Below are 15,492 nucleotides of genomic sequence, written 5' to 3'. Positions count from 1 at the left end.
AGCACTTCACAGCCTATTTAACTGTATCTAAGCGTAGATTATTTAACCAAAAACTGAAAGCACCAAAAAGGTATCTGCCACAACATTTATGCATATAGCCACTTTTATCTTGAATGATTTTCCAACACACTTGCTGTTCTCAGTTTTTTTAAAAAGTATCCGTTCCGACTTTTAGTCCAATTCCAAATATAGAGTCCAGATTCAGAAGCCTAGATAAAGCATTATTCAAAAATGTTTAGGAAAGGGAGAAAGAATATCAATCAAGTATTTGCATATTTGTAAAATTTAACTTTTATGCCTAAGCAATGCAGCAAAATAGTCTTACAGTGGAGTCACAGAAAGCATTACATTTGCTAAATGCAACCTACTGAGAGTCTTATTCTCCTATCACCTTTGTGGTTACTGATCCTCACTTGGGTCCTGGTCCATCAGTCTCGATTTTGAAATTCTTGTCCCTGTTCAATTCCATCCATAGCCTTGCTGCTCCATATCTCTAATTTCTCCAACCCACTTATGCTCTTCTAATTCTGGCATCCGGTGCATCACCAATTTTAATTATTCCACCACTGATGACCTCACTTTCTCTGCCAAGTTCTGAAACTCTGGAATATATCTATATGTTGCATTACCTTGCTTTTCTCTTTTTAAATACTACCTTTTTGATGAAGTTTTTCATCATCTTACCTATTCTTATCCAGTTCGATGTTATACTTTATCTTATAACACTCCTGCGAAGCAGCTTTGAGCATTTCACTACATTGAAGGTGCTTTGTAAATCCAAGTTCTTGCTATTGGCCTAGAGGTAGGTTGCCATCAATAAATTTACAACTTATTCACTGAAATGCACTACTCATATTGAATTTGAATTTACAGTTAATCGTTTTGTGTTCACTGAATGAGAGCTGGTAGTGCTGGTGATTAGGACACTTTTTTCAAGCATTTAATGACACCATGAAACTCTTCTCTGGAGGAGACTAAAGTATTCTCCACTCTACCCCAAACATACGACTCAGACCCAGCTTCAGAATCCTCCAGAGCACCAGCAACCCTATTATTTTCTATTATCCACACTAGTTTTAGGTCTGTCCTTGGCACAAAGCATTAATGTGAGCTCGATGCATCTTTCTGTGTAAACACATCCCCCCACATGGAATGGATTTCGATCACCCAAATTATTATATATAGATCCCTTAGAAGCAACTTTATTTAAGAGCACAAAAGCCAAGTGGTAGATCTAGTTAAGATACTGATTAGCTTTGATGTAAATAAATAGCAGAAAAAGTTCCAGTTACTGAATGTCCCACTCGTGTTCCTATGCTTCTATGTCTTGTCTTCGTAGTGAATTTGAATCTAGGCTCAAGGGTTGCAAACGTCTACATCACTATACTTCAAAGTTCTAAGCTTTGCTTTATAAGGTACATTTCCACAGTTTTCAAAGCACTTCATGCAGGAGATTAGCCAGACTATTAAATTAACAAGATTAAACTATTTATTTCAGATCAAAAGAAGGGATAAAAGCGAGCTTGTATAAAAAAAAAATAAATCTCAGGATCTCAAATATATATGAAACATTTTAAAAACTCCATTCCCATTCATTCTGAAAGGCAGCGCCTTCAGTAATTTGGTGGAAGTGCTAGCTTACATGTCAATTCTGAGAATGAGTCCTGAACAATGAAACGTTTGAAATTTGACAAATGAGGTCAGTGGAACTGTACTACTGTTAGTGAATATAATTGTCCATCTCAAACAGCTCGTGAATCACACTGCAATAGGAAGAATGGCATTTTAAAAATGTAACTATTTCATGGTTAGACAGGTCCAAGTATAAGCCTTCATTCCATTTAAGTCCTCTGCATTATATACTACATTGGGAATTATGCATTGAATATCTGTGAAAGGAAAACATAGAGATACCTGGAATTTCTAGAATTTGTCTGAAAAGATTCTTGGTTTCTCTCTTCCTTTGAACATGCATTAGTTCAGTACTGGTTCCACATTAGCTCATTCTAAATTCTATATGCTTCAAAATTACCCATTGAAAAAGATGTGTGACATTGTTAAGATTTCAACTTTAGCACTCTACCTATTATTCCGTAACTGTAAAGGGATTGAACTTTGCATTGACAGATCACGTATCTCTCTTCCCATTCAACCTATATAGCCCAGGTTATTTCATCCAGCACAAGCAAGGGTGAATCCACCTCAACATGGGAGGTTTACACTGTTGGCCATTTGTTAACAACACTGTGAATACATTATGAATATTCTTGGCTTATGCTATTTCTGGAAAAATCATAAAGGCATTTTAATGTAGAATTTTATTACAAATGGCAAGAATAGGAAATCTTCCTATTACGATTCCAACATTATAACCACATCTTCTGAAGTCAACCCAAACAAATTTGCGCCAAGGGATTCTCAAATCCTAAGATCCTCAACCAGAAGCTTCCAAAATAATTTTACCTGATTATAGTGGTATCTGATGACCTACAAAAGCTGCTTCATATCATTTGTATATATTAGACTTTCAATACCAAGTCACACAGAGTGAGTAAATGAAACTAAGCAAAACCAAAATAATGATGTCTTTTAAGTTTCTTATTTTCATTGAAATGTTAACATAGGTTTGTTCAAACCTTGACTTTAAAATTATTAAAACAATACTCAGCTTAACATTCAGCTTGTAAATTGTTCTGTCTAGGGGAGGTTTTGCAAGATTTTCCATTTTGTTCTGAAGCTGAAATGTGAAACAATTTTCTTATAAACTTCAATCATCTTCAAATCTACACAGCAGAGCACTGCTATTTCAAAAAGCCCAGCAGAGGTCTGTACAACATTCTTGCCCAACCGCTTACTCGCACTCTCTCTCTTTCTCTCTCTGAAGTTGTCCGGACAGTTTTCCTTACCTCGTGTTATCACTTGCTTTAAACAGACTTGGCAGGCAATCTAATCCTCCCTGAAAAGGTCAGTGCCATTTTAACTGCCTTTCAATCACATTATGCATGGTGCAGCACGCGTTCTCTGCAATGCCTCCAGCTCTTGTCTAGACTGGATCAATACCTGAGCGATATCACTAGAGGAATGACACATGATGCCAATCGACCCAAAATCCCTAAATGGAACTGAACAGAAGGGAACAACTAGCCGCCTCTGACCTATCGCTACCTAATCTACTTAGTCCCATCTGCTCAGGCCGAAATAACAACCTAAGATTTCCTCAGTCAGTCGTTTGCAGCGAGTGGGGACTTGCTCAGGCAGAACAATTCCCCCCCCCCCAGTTTTGAAGTCACATTACAAAGCAGGTATGAAAGCACAGTTTCAAACGTTTTCTGATGCCATCATTACTTTCTTATCTCCTTGCTCATTCCACAGTTACTATAGTTCAATCTACAGCACGTCAATAGTCTGCTATCTGAGCAGCCTCAGTTAGTTACTGTTCAAAGTCACTTTCCTTAAACTTCAGTGAATCATTTAAAGATGATAGTCCTGGTTTAGGCTGAACCAATTCAATTTTTGGGTTAATGGATTTTTTTTTGTAAAGTACATGTTACAAAGAATAAAAACAGCTTTTTTGAAAAGATGTTGTAAATGAGAACAAAGAGTTCAGATTTCACTCGCTCTTCAGTTTTAACTATTGATATTCACCAGATATCTCAATTATATCAAAACAACAATTTTATTTTTAGAAGTGTTCAAGAAGGGAATAATGAATAATGGAATGGTAGAAGACCAGAAAATGTCAATGCAGTTCTTCTAACCAATTTGTCATTTATAAAAAAGCTACATTACACAATCCCTCCTACTCCTTTCCATGTTCTTTTTTGTCAAAAATATTTCAGCCTCTGATATGAAGAATAACCAGTTGATGCCTTATGTAAAAGGTGAAGAAAAAAATGCAGTCAGTAAATTCATTTCTAAACAATTATTATTGAGAAAATGTTCTTTCTTCCAAGTATACCCCAGTTGGTTTTATGTTCTTTGCTTAAAACAGAACAAACAACAAAAAGATGTGAATATTACTGTGTAGCCAATCCTTAAAAGATGTGGAATTTTAACCAAAAGACCTTTCAAATGTTTTCTATGGAGCTCCCCCACTCAAACTTTCATTCCTCAAAAGGAAAGCTCACTCAAAGTGAAGTAACTCAGTTCCAAACACCAGCGCATGCAGCGGTCAAACAGGTGAACCTATACAATTCTTTCCTGCAGCAGTACGTATTCTTGAAAAAGTTACAAAATAACATCTATATATTTAAAAGAATTAAAACTTTCTGTTTCCATATTTATAACAACACTTGAAAAAAGATAATGTTTCAATTCTGAACACCATGAAGTGGTTCTTTGAAGATTTTGCCAAGTGAATATTATTTTCCTTTCAAGGTACTTAAGAACACAGACTTGTTCTTCAATTGACATGACAGGCCCAGCTGTGAAGCACAGCTGACACATACTCTGAAGCTTTCATTAGAAAAACAGTTCAAATTGATCACAGCCCTTGTACCTGCAATCCCCCTGGCAGCTCCCAGAAGACACTGCTTTTTCAATATTTTATAACTTCTGAAATGAGACACTGTGCTCCCTGCCCTACCTCATTTAGGTAAAACAAGGGAGCTAACAGGAAATTTTGTTTGACAAGCTCTCATTTCTCAGCTCTCCTGCCCTCAGTGAGCCAGAAGTAGAGTCCTGCTAAAATTACATTCCCCAGGACTGGTCAAGTAAAGGTCAAATATTAGCGATGATAAAATGGCTCAGATTTGACAGGTTTCTTTAAAGGGAATTTACCACCTGATTTTTATTCTCTTACACAGATCCCTACAGAGGAAATGCTTAGCTTTTCAGTATGGTAGTAATGAATGTTTTTATATTTTAATTTGCCTTTGGATGAAGAAAGACAAATGCTCAAAACATCAAGAAACATATCCCCCAAAATTAGGGAAACAATTACATACCACCATAACCCCATTGATTGCCACAGCTACCCTGACTATATTTCCTCCTCCCCAGTTTCCAGTAAGGGCTCTATTCTTTTCTCTGGTTTCTCCAACTCCACCACATCTGGCAATGCTACCTTCTATACCAGTTCTTGCAATGAGTCTTCTCTTCAACTGAGCTTTTCCCTCTCTCATGACTGACAGAGACCCCAACACTGACTATTCAATTTCCCACCCTCTGCTCTCTTCCCTATACTTTCTTTCTAGAATTATCTAGAACCATCTTTTTGGAATAGGCTTTTCCTTTCCCTCCATCTACTTGTACAGCATCCAAATTCCACACACTATCCTTTGCATCTCAAGCATGACATCACTGCAAACACATTTTCCCTTATACATCTACAATTCCAAAAAGCAGGACTCCTTCTGCAATGCCCTGGTCTACACCTCAGTCACACTCAACATCCTATCAGCTTCTGAAGCACCTTCTTGTGCATGCGCAGATGATACCTTATCCTGTCCCATCATCCAAGCCCCCAGACTGGGTAAAACAGCTATTCAGCTGTACTTCTTCCTATTTAGTCTTCTGTATTCACTGCTCTTCTCTACACAGGAGACACCAAATGCAGTCTGGGTTAACTGCTTTGTGAATACCACCATTCAGTCCACCAGCTCTGGTTGCTGTCATTTTATTCTCCACCCTCTTAAGACTGAGCTCTCTACATTGCTCTAATAAAAGCCTAATATACGCTCAACAAACAGCACCTCATCTTTCTATAGCCACTTTATACAGGCTTTCGGATTCAACAACTACAGACTATTTCCCTTGTCTCCATTTTTTGGACAGCAGCTAGTGATGATGATTCTGCTATTCATATTAACATCGATTTTAGATCCAGCACTATTTTCTTTGCTTGTCTCAATACCACCCTGGCATTACTTTGCGCCATGAATATCTCTGGCTTCCAAAGACCTTTTCCTTCATTCTTCCTCACTCAACTACCTTGGTCTCTCTAACTGTTTAAAACCTGCAACATAACTAACATTTTCTGTTCTAACCAGTTATTGATTTAAAATGCCAACTCTGTTTCAGGTTTCACAGCTGCTGCCTGGCCAACTGATTATTTCTAAAAGTTTGTTTTTACGTCAGATTTCCAGCACTGGCAGTATTTCACTTTGTTCATTCTGCTACTGTATTTGATAGCTTACAATTAGAAGGTCTCCACAAATGGTTCAGAACATACTCTCTCCATCTTCTTTTCAACACAAACAGGGGCAGTTAAACAGAAAACAAAAATGCAGGAGAAGGCAAAACAAATGTGCTCCACCATTCAATATGATTATGGGTGATCCACAATATCATATTACCATTTTCTCCCCCAATCACTTGATGCCACTAAAGTCTAAAAAATTGCCTCTTTCTTGAATGTATGCAATGACTTGATCTCCACAATCTCCTGTAATAAGACAATTCTCCTTTGAGTGAAGATATTTTCCCTCCTCTCAGTCCTATGTGGTCCACCCTATACCTGAAGTCTGTGACCCCTAGTTCTCAACTCCCCAACCAGGGAAAAGATCCTCCTTGCATCTTGTCTCTCCAGCCCTGTTAGAATTTTTACATTTCAATTAGATTCTCTCTCTTTCTCCTAAACTCTAGTGAATACAGGCCCTTGTCAAACCAATCTTTCCTAATAGGACATTCCTGCCAATCCTAGTATCAACCTAGAGAACCTCCACTGTACTCTTACTATGGCAAATATAGCATTTTTTTAGACAGGGAGAAAAAAAGACATTTAATACATCCAAGTGGGGCTAAAGGGAAAATGTAGAGGTGCAGTAGTAAAGTCACTGATCTAACAATAGAAAGGCTCAGCAGGCATTTGATTCATCAATGCCCTTCAGGAAGGGAAACCTGCTGTCCTTACCTAGTCTGGCCTACATGTAACTCCAGACCCACAGCAAAGTAGTTGACGCCCAATTAGGAATTACAGATGGGGCAATAAATGCTGGGTCTTGTCAGCAACGGCCACATTCCCCAAACAGATTTTTAAAAAAGGTGTTGTCTCATCAAGGCCCTACATAACTGCAGTAAAGCATCCTCTTATCCACTCACTCAATTTGTTTAAGTCACCTTAGAAGCCTCCTTACAATTCACAATCCCACTCAGTTTTGATATCATCAGCAAACATGGAACTGTTGCATTTGATTCCCTTATCCAGATTATTTATATACGCCCTGAATAGCTGAGGTCCAAGCATCAATTTTTGTGGTACCCCACTAATCACTGCCTGCCATTCTGAAAAATTCCTACTCATTTTCAGTCTTTTTTTCCTGTTTGTCAACTAATCTTTAATCCATGACAATACATTACTCCTTATCCCATTTGCTTTAACTGCACCCTCTAACCTCATTCCAAAAATCCAAATACACCTCATCACTGATTCTCCCTAATCTGTTCTATTAGTTACATCCTCAAAGAACTCCAATAAATTTGTGAAGAATGATTTGTCTTCTATTAACCTATGCTGACTTTGGGCAAACTCACTCATGTTTCTTAAGTGTTTTTGTTATCATTCTAGGATAGACATTAGCATTTTCCTCATTACTGATGTCAGGCTAAACAAATCTGCAATTCTCACTTTCTTTTCCTTCTTCCCTTTTTAAAAAATATTGGGGTTACGTGTCACCCTCTCAACTATAGGAAATGCTTCAGAGTCTGTAAAATTTTGGAGGATGACCAACATTGCATTCAATATTTCCAGGAATATTAATGGTCATTTTCCGAAATTTTATAAACTTCTGGAGCTCAGTTAGTATTGTTGCTCCATTGCTGCACTCCACCACAGAGGCAAAGGAACAATTCAATGAGGAAGTCAACATGCTATCAGCACAGTCACCAGGTCAGACAACTTTACCTAAAAGGAGCTTCTAAGCGATAGTAACTGTGGAACATAATTGATGGCACTCCAGTTTTAGACCTCATGACCTATGATGAAAGAAAAAAGACAGGGACTACTTGAAATTTTAATGAACAGAATGGGCTACAGTGACACAGCAGTTAGCACTACTTCCTCATAGTGCCAAGAACCCAGGTTCAATTCCAGCCTTGAGTGACTGTCTACGTGGAGTTTGCACTTTCTCCACCATGTCCGCATGGATTTCCTCTGGGTGCTCTGGTTTCCCAGTCCAAGGATGTGCAGGTTAAGTGGACTGACCATACTAAACTGTCCCACAGCATCGAGGGATGTGCGCAGGAGGTGGGTCAGCTAGGGTAAATACGGGGTTGCAGAAACTGGGTCTGGATGGGATGCTCTTCAAAGGGTCAGTGTGGAATATTTGGGCCAAACTGCCCTTTCTACATTGTAGAGATTCGATGATTCGAAGAAAATAGCGAAAGATGGGAGGGTAGTTTCAGGCAACACAAAGCTAAGTAGAAACAATTATTTTAGGAGTACCAAGGCGTGGAGCTGGATGAACACAGAAGCCTTCCTGCTCCTCAGATGCTGCTTGACCTGCTGTGTTCATTCAGCTCTACACCTTGGTATCTCAGATTGTCCAAAATCTGCAGTTCCTACTATCTCTGAAACAATTATTTCAGGACACTGTTTTGCTGGAGAGAAAAATATTGTTCGATTTTTTTTAACCCTTCAATTCTGGAAAATCTGTTTATGAGGCCTTAGGGAATTATAAAATTGTATCAACTAAACTCTTTACAATTGTAACTGTTACTTTAAAACATTTGTCTAATAGATACCAATGGAATTGGTAATATTCTGAGACAATACAATTTCAATCATTAGTACATGTTTACACACTAATCAGAGCTGACAATTCAACGCAATACTGAAGAATGGCTGCATTCTCACATGGTTCTTTCCTGATGGGATTAATAATCATGCCTCCCCAAATTATTTAGGTGGGTGTGTCACACAAGGCAAAATACATTTCTCACGGTGCCCTGGTCAACGCTGTTCCCTTAAATAACACTAGCAAAAAGAAAAACTATCTGGTCATTTCCCTCATTTGCCTTTTGTTCACCTTGCTACAAAGGCTGTGAAGTCCTTCAATTTGTCCTGTGAGAGTCACAGATGACCCTCAGTACTTTTTGCTTTGACTTTGGTTTTATCTCTTTCAAGAGAAAATAGGGCATGACACCAATTTTAAACCAGCATTTTACTACACGTATGACAAGAGGTCCACATCATCTCTGCATACTTTTATTTAAACCTCTAAATGTCTTGACTCGATTTTGACCTTTATCCATCTGGGTATAGACTGGCCCAATAGCAACGATCCCAAACACACACAGTTCAGGTGCAAACAGTCAATCACGGACATTCGTACTTAAAAGTTCAAAGCACTGAGAAGCTTCAAACAATTAAAAATTTTTTTTTTTAAATGATTTATGACCAAGGTTTTAATTTAAAATTTTACTTTTTTGGAAAAAAGACATTATACAAATCAGTTTAAAATTTGATTAACAGCAGCAATGTTCAAAACATTCATAACACTACACACCTCGAAAGCCACCTTCCAATAAGGTTGTAGCTCGTATCCTCTTCTGCCCACACCATTCGTACTCTTCAAATCTGTTCACACTTCCACTCTCATTTTCTATGTCCACTGACTCATCATCATTTGTGCAAGAGCCATCTCTCTGTGGATTGAAATAAACGGTATTAGTCATTTTTTAAAAACGACTTCAATCACTTTTCTTTAAGTTTCATATAATGTGCATCATTTCAGATTTTGTTATTAAAATTACATGGTGAAAGAGAAAATCATCTTTTTCTATTCAGTGAACCTGATGACATTTGACATAAGCAGTTCATAAACAGGAGTCATATGATTAAAAAAAAACACAATGATAGTCTGTTTCCAAATAAGAAAATCTGGTGTTCCAATTTCTTTCATTCAGTTAAAAATTATCTTTGTCTTCTGCAACTCTCACTAAAATTATTTCTAAATTACTCACCTCCTGGTCTTTTCTATAAGAAACTCAGATTAGTTCAATACACGCTCACAGAACTTTAAATGTTATAGTTTTCTGGGTATGGTTTCCTCTAATTAACATTCTACTACTTACTGACCAATGAACGGCACAGCCCTGCAAACCTTCGAAAACTGTAATCGTTAATTTTGAAACAAATGTATGATAGAGATTAATGTAACAGGTTGCCTAATATTTTAATATGTTATCCCTTCAGCAGTTAGTAGCAATTAGACTGAGCTGACACTTGAATACAATCAATCATTGTGGTTAGGGACAGATCTTTATCCATCATGCAATCTGTCAGGGCCCCTTTGCCTGGCATGGCCTTGACAATCTCAAAAAACAGTTTGGCATCCCCTTCAGCAACCAGCAATCAGCTATGATGTACTCTGCCTCATTACAGTGAAAAATGACAGTGTTCTTTGACATTCATTCCTACCTTCTCTATCTTCCTTCTCGACCCAAAGAGGTTTCCCTGTGTATGCAATAAAATCACACCTATACTGGGTGGATGGGGGGGTGAACTTACCAGGCTTTATTAAATGTAACCGGAGCAAAGTTTAAGAGCTGTTTAGACAGACACACGAACAGGCTGAGAATAGAGGGATATGGACCATGTATAGGCAGATAGGATGAGTTTCGAATGGCATCAAAGTGGATGCAGACATGGTGGGCCAAAGGACCTGCTCCAGTGCTGTTGTATTCTATATTCCATGTTCTAACAGTAATTGAAAGCAACATTCCAACAAAGCAGCAACATGCTCCAATTTTAACACAAAAATTTGTTCCTGTTTTACCCCCCAAAACCATTGTTCTGAACCATTTTTTTAACGACTGCTTTCACCCCAATTCCTGTTGAAAGTTCAACCACAGACTTCAACTCTTAGCAGTAACAGAATACATTAGAAATACAAATGTCTTGAAGGCCCATTTTATGATAGGTCTGTACTCTGCTTCCATTTCCTTGTATTTCATTTGAAAAATAAAAATGTCCATTAGAAGTGGGGAGGAATTAACCTAGGACTGCATACAAGATGCAAATTCACAGAAATTTGAGATAATTCTTAAAATAAGGCTTCAAATTAAAGTTAATAACACTAAATTAGTTGCAAATTCATGCAAAGAAAAATAACCACTATACCTGATTTTAGCAGATGGATTCAAATAACATGCAATTTGGAAAGATTAATATGTTACAAATGATCCAATACTTAGAAGTTGGTTTAAAATGAGTAAGAATTTTATAGCTTTCCTAATAATAATTGCAGATGTACACATCCTCACATGATTTCTGGATACTTTTAATTATTAGAATATCATTACATGTTAAGTGAACTAAATACTTAATTCACAGAGACTGTTATTAAATGGCACTGTCAAGAACCCAGGTACAGATAGCTTTCCTCCAGCATGAGCAATAGAGAAGCAAAATCCTTTCTAAATTAAGCTTTTAACTACAAGTTTGCATTCCTTGAAACCATCTACCTTTAATTTATTTAAATCTATCAAAGTAATGAGCATCTAATTTCACTTGATGACTGAGGTACAGTGGAGAAAAGATATCTAGATATGGACAGGTAAAATATAAAACAGGAGAGCAAAACTCTGACGTGATTCTAAGGCAATTTCTGGGAAATAAAATAATGTACAACAGAGGAGATTCCAATAAAAATAATTATTATTTTGCTGCCTAGAGATTTACAAAAGAGATAAATACAGCATTTTGCAGTGCAATTCAAAGTCTGTTGCATTTTGTTACTTTAGAATAATTAGTTACCTGCACAGTCATAACTAGAACCTCAGTTTCTTTTTCCAAATGAAACACATAGATTTTGATCAAGATTAATAACACAAATCAGTGAGGATGCCGAGGGAATAACAGAGATTTTAAATTAATGCTTTGCTTCTGTTTATTGTGGAAGTGTTGTCAACTATAAGATAGCTCATGTTATAGCTTTCGGGTTACATTATAAGCAATCTTTAAAGAGATCAAGTCAGCTCAGTGGACATTCACTGACGAAGTTGTAAACATGGATATCCCATGAATTTCCATCAGGAACTTTTCCTTAGACTGAAAGGCTGATAAGGCAGAGTCAACAGGTAAGTACTTGGCCTTCAAGCACAGGTAAGAAGCTGAAGGTATCACAGGTATACCTGATAGAGCTACTGGGCTTAGAATCATAGAACTCCTATGATGCAGAAAGAGACTATTCCACCCATCAAGTCTGCAGCGACCTACCCAACAGCACTCTTCCCCCCCCCACCAGCCCTGTAACCCAGCATTTCCTTTCACCAAGCCTATGGCCAATCCCAACCCTAACCCTAACACAAACCCGCACATCTTTAGACTGCGGGAGGAAACCGGAACATCCAAAGGAAACCCACGCAGACACAGGGAGCAGGGAGAATATACGAACTCCACACAAAGAACTTACAACAATACAGCGCAGAACAAGCCTCTTGGCCCTCGATGTTGCACCGACCTGTGAACTAATCTAAGCCCATCCCCCTACACTATCCCATCATCATCCATATGCATATCCAAGAGCTGTTTAAATGCTCCTAACGTGGCTGAGTTAACTACACTGGCAGGCAGGGCATTCCACGCACATACCACGCTCTGAGTAAAGAACCTGCCTCTGACATCTGTCTTAAATCTATCACCCCTCAATTTGCAGCTACGCCCCCTCGTGCAAGCCAACGTCATCATCCTAGGAAAAAGACTCTCACTGTCCACCCTATCTAGTCCTCTGAACATCTTGTATGTCTCTATTAAATCCCCTCTTAGCCTTCTTCTCTCCAATGAGAACAGACCCAAGTCCCTCAGCCTTTACTCATAGGACCTTCGCTCCAGACCAGGCAACGGTAAATCTCCTCTGCACCTTTTCCAATGCTTCCACATCCTTCCTATAATGGGGCGACCAGAACTGCACGCAATATTCCAAATGAGGCCGCACTAGTGTTTTGTACAGTTGCAGCATGACATCACAGCTCTGGAACTCAATCCCTCTACCAATAAAACCTAACACGCCGTAGGCCTTCTTAACAGCACTATCAACCTGGGTGGCAACTTTCAGGAATCTACATACATGGACACCAAGATCCCTCTGCACATCCACACTACCAAGCATCTTTCCACTGACCCAGTGTTCTGCCTTCCTATTAGTCTTCCCAAAGTGATTCACCTCACATTTATCTGCATTGAACTCCGTTTGCCACCGTTAAGCTCAATTCTGCAGTTTATCCAAGTCTCCCTGCAAGCTGCAACATTCTTCCATACTGTCCACCACTCCACCGACTCTAGTGTCATCTGCAAACTTACTAACCCATCCACCTATGCCTGCGTCCAAGTCATTTATAAAAATGACAAACAGCAGTGGTCCCAAAGCAGATCCTTGAGGCACACCACTAGTAACCGGACTCCATACTGAATATTTTCCATCTACCACCACTCGTTGCCTTCTTATAGAAAGTCAGTTTCTGATCCAAACTGCTAATTCTCCCTCAATCCCATGCCTCTGCATTTTCTCCAATCGCCTACCATGTGGAACCTTATCAAAGGCTTTACTGAAGTCCACGCAGACAGTCACCAGCGACTGGAATTCAATTCAGGCCCCTGGCACTGTGAGGCAGCAGTGCTAACCTCTAGAGAAGGCAGCTTCAGGGACACTCAATGGTGTTGCTGGAAAAGTTATGTCTTATAATGATATAATATTTTGAACAGATTACTATGTTAGTGAATGAGGGAAATGCAACAAACATAGTGCACCTAAACTTCCAGAAGACTTCTGAACTGTCAATTCACAAGCTCCTCTGGAAGAATTAGTGCAATGATTGATAATTGCTTTCTAAGTTACAGAAGGGGAAAACTAGATTCACTGGCAGATCGCACTTCTTTTCTCAAAGGACAGTACTTCTGTGAATCAGTTTGACAGCTGGTGCAATAAGCGTTGATTTGTTGTGTATTTTCAAGAGATCTAGGAACTGCACAATACAGAAACATCAGGTTTTGAGTAGTACAAGTCAGGACAAAAAGGATCAGAGGAAGCTTTTCCAAATTTTTCATATGTGACTGTGATTGGCTGTGTTTTATCTGTTTTTTGCCCACATAGAAACGACATGGCTCAAGGTAGGTAGGAAGTGTTTGTGTCACGATCCATAAGCCATCACAACATCTGGCTAGGTAGACAAGCTGGTCTTTTCCTGTCTTACGTTTTGCTATGTATGCTTAAGTATATGCCACATCTAAAAAACTTAATCTTGACTAACAAGGCTTAAAAAAAAATTCCAAAAGTCGTGCAATGGAAAAGCTGAGCAAGACTTGGATCTGTTTCTAAATTTGCTGTCTGGCAGAAACTAGAGAGCAACTAAAATAAATCCAAACATTTACCTCTTTTAAACCAATTATTATCTTGCCATGTCTGAAAACCTATCTGTAACATTGAGCAGGTGGAAAGCGTCCTGCAGAGAATGGGATCATGTTCACACACACAATTCAGTTTCTCGATTATGACTTCTAAATCATGACCAAACATAATATTAGTTGGAAGCCTGAGAATGGCGGCAGTCACAGATTCTCTGTCAGGCCAGACCTGCTAGGTGGTTGTTCAATAGCCAGAAATTAGATAAACATTGTTTTGAATCACCTAATGGTTCAGGAGGAACATATGGATTAATAGGGGAGGTGATGGCCTAGTGGTATTATCGCTGGACTGTTAATCCAGAGACCCAGATGATATTCTGGGGACCTGGGTTCAAATCCTGCCAGACAGTGGAATATGACTTCAATAATATATCTGGGATTAAGGACCGAATGATGCCCATAAAACATAAGAACTAGGAGCAGGAGTAGACCAACTGGCCCCTCAAGCCTGCCCCGCCATTTAATAAGATCATGGCTGATCTTTTTCAGACTCAGCTCCACTTACCCGCCTACTCACCATAACCCTTAATTCCTTTACTGTTCAAAAATTTATTTAGCCTTGCCTTAAGAACAGTGAGGTAGCTTCAACTGCTTCACTGGGCAGGGAATTCCACAGATTCACAACACTTTGGGTGAAGAAGTTCCTCCTGACCTCAGTCCTACATCTGCTTCCCTTTATTTTGAGGCGATGCATTCTAGGCGTAGTTTCACCTACTAGCAGAAACAACCTTCCTGCCTCCACTTTATCTATTCCCTTCATAATCTTGTATGTTTCTACAAGATCTCCCCTCATTCTTCTGAATTATGGTGAGTATAAGCCCAGTCTACTCAGTCTCTCCTCATAATACAATCCTCTCAACTCTGGAATCAACCGAATGAATCTTCTCTGCACCCTCTCCAATGCTAATATATCTCTTCTCAAGTAAGGAGACCAAAACCGCACACGGTACTCCAGGTGTGGCCTCACCAGGACCCTACACAGCTGCAGCATAGCCTCCATGTTTTTAAACTCCATCCCTCGAGCAATGGCAGACAAAATTCCATTTGCCTTTTTAATCACCTGCTGCACCTGCAATCCCACCTTCAGCGATTCGTCATCAAGGGCACCCAAGTCCCAATGCACAGCAGCGTGCTGCAATTTCTTACTA

At 38.9% G+C, this 15,492-nt stretch overlaps 1 protein-coding gene across 4 annotated transcripts in view; it reads right to left on the bottom strand.

Moving 5' to 3' along the window:
* rnf220a (ring finger protein 220a) overlaps positions 1–15,492 on the bottom strand; it is a 479,432-nt gene that overhangs the window by 69,445 nt on the left and 394,495 nt on the right. For all 4 annotated transcript variants that reach the window (XM_048539068.2, XM_048539069.2, XM_048539066.2 and 1 more), the window contains exon 8: positions 9,447–9,585. In XM_048539068.2, coding sequence (XP_048395025.1) covers positions 9,447–9,585 — 139 coding nt within the window. The remainder of the gene's footprint in view (positions 1–9,446; positions 9,586–15,492) is intronic.

Source organism: Stegostoma tigrinum, chromosome 8 (assembly GCF_030684315.1).
Source record: "Stegostoma tigrinum isolate sSteTig4 chromosome 8, sSteTig4.hap1, whole genome shotgun sequence".
NCBI classification, from domain to species: Eukaryota; Metazoa; Chordata; class Chondrichthyes; order Orectolobiformes; family Stegostomatidae; genus Stegostoma; species Stegostoma tigrinum.
Note: the sequence above shows the minus strand (reverse complement) of the source record. Positions and strands in the feature narration are given on the sequence as shown.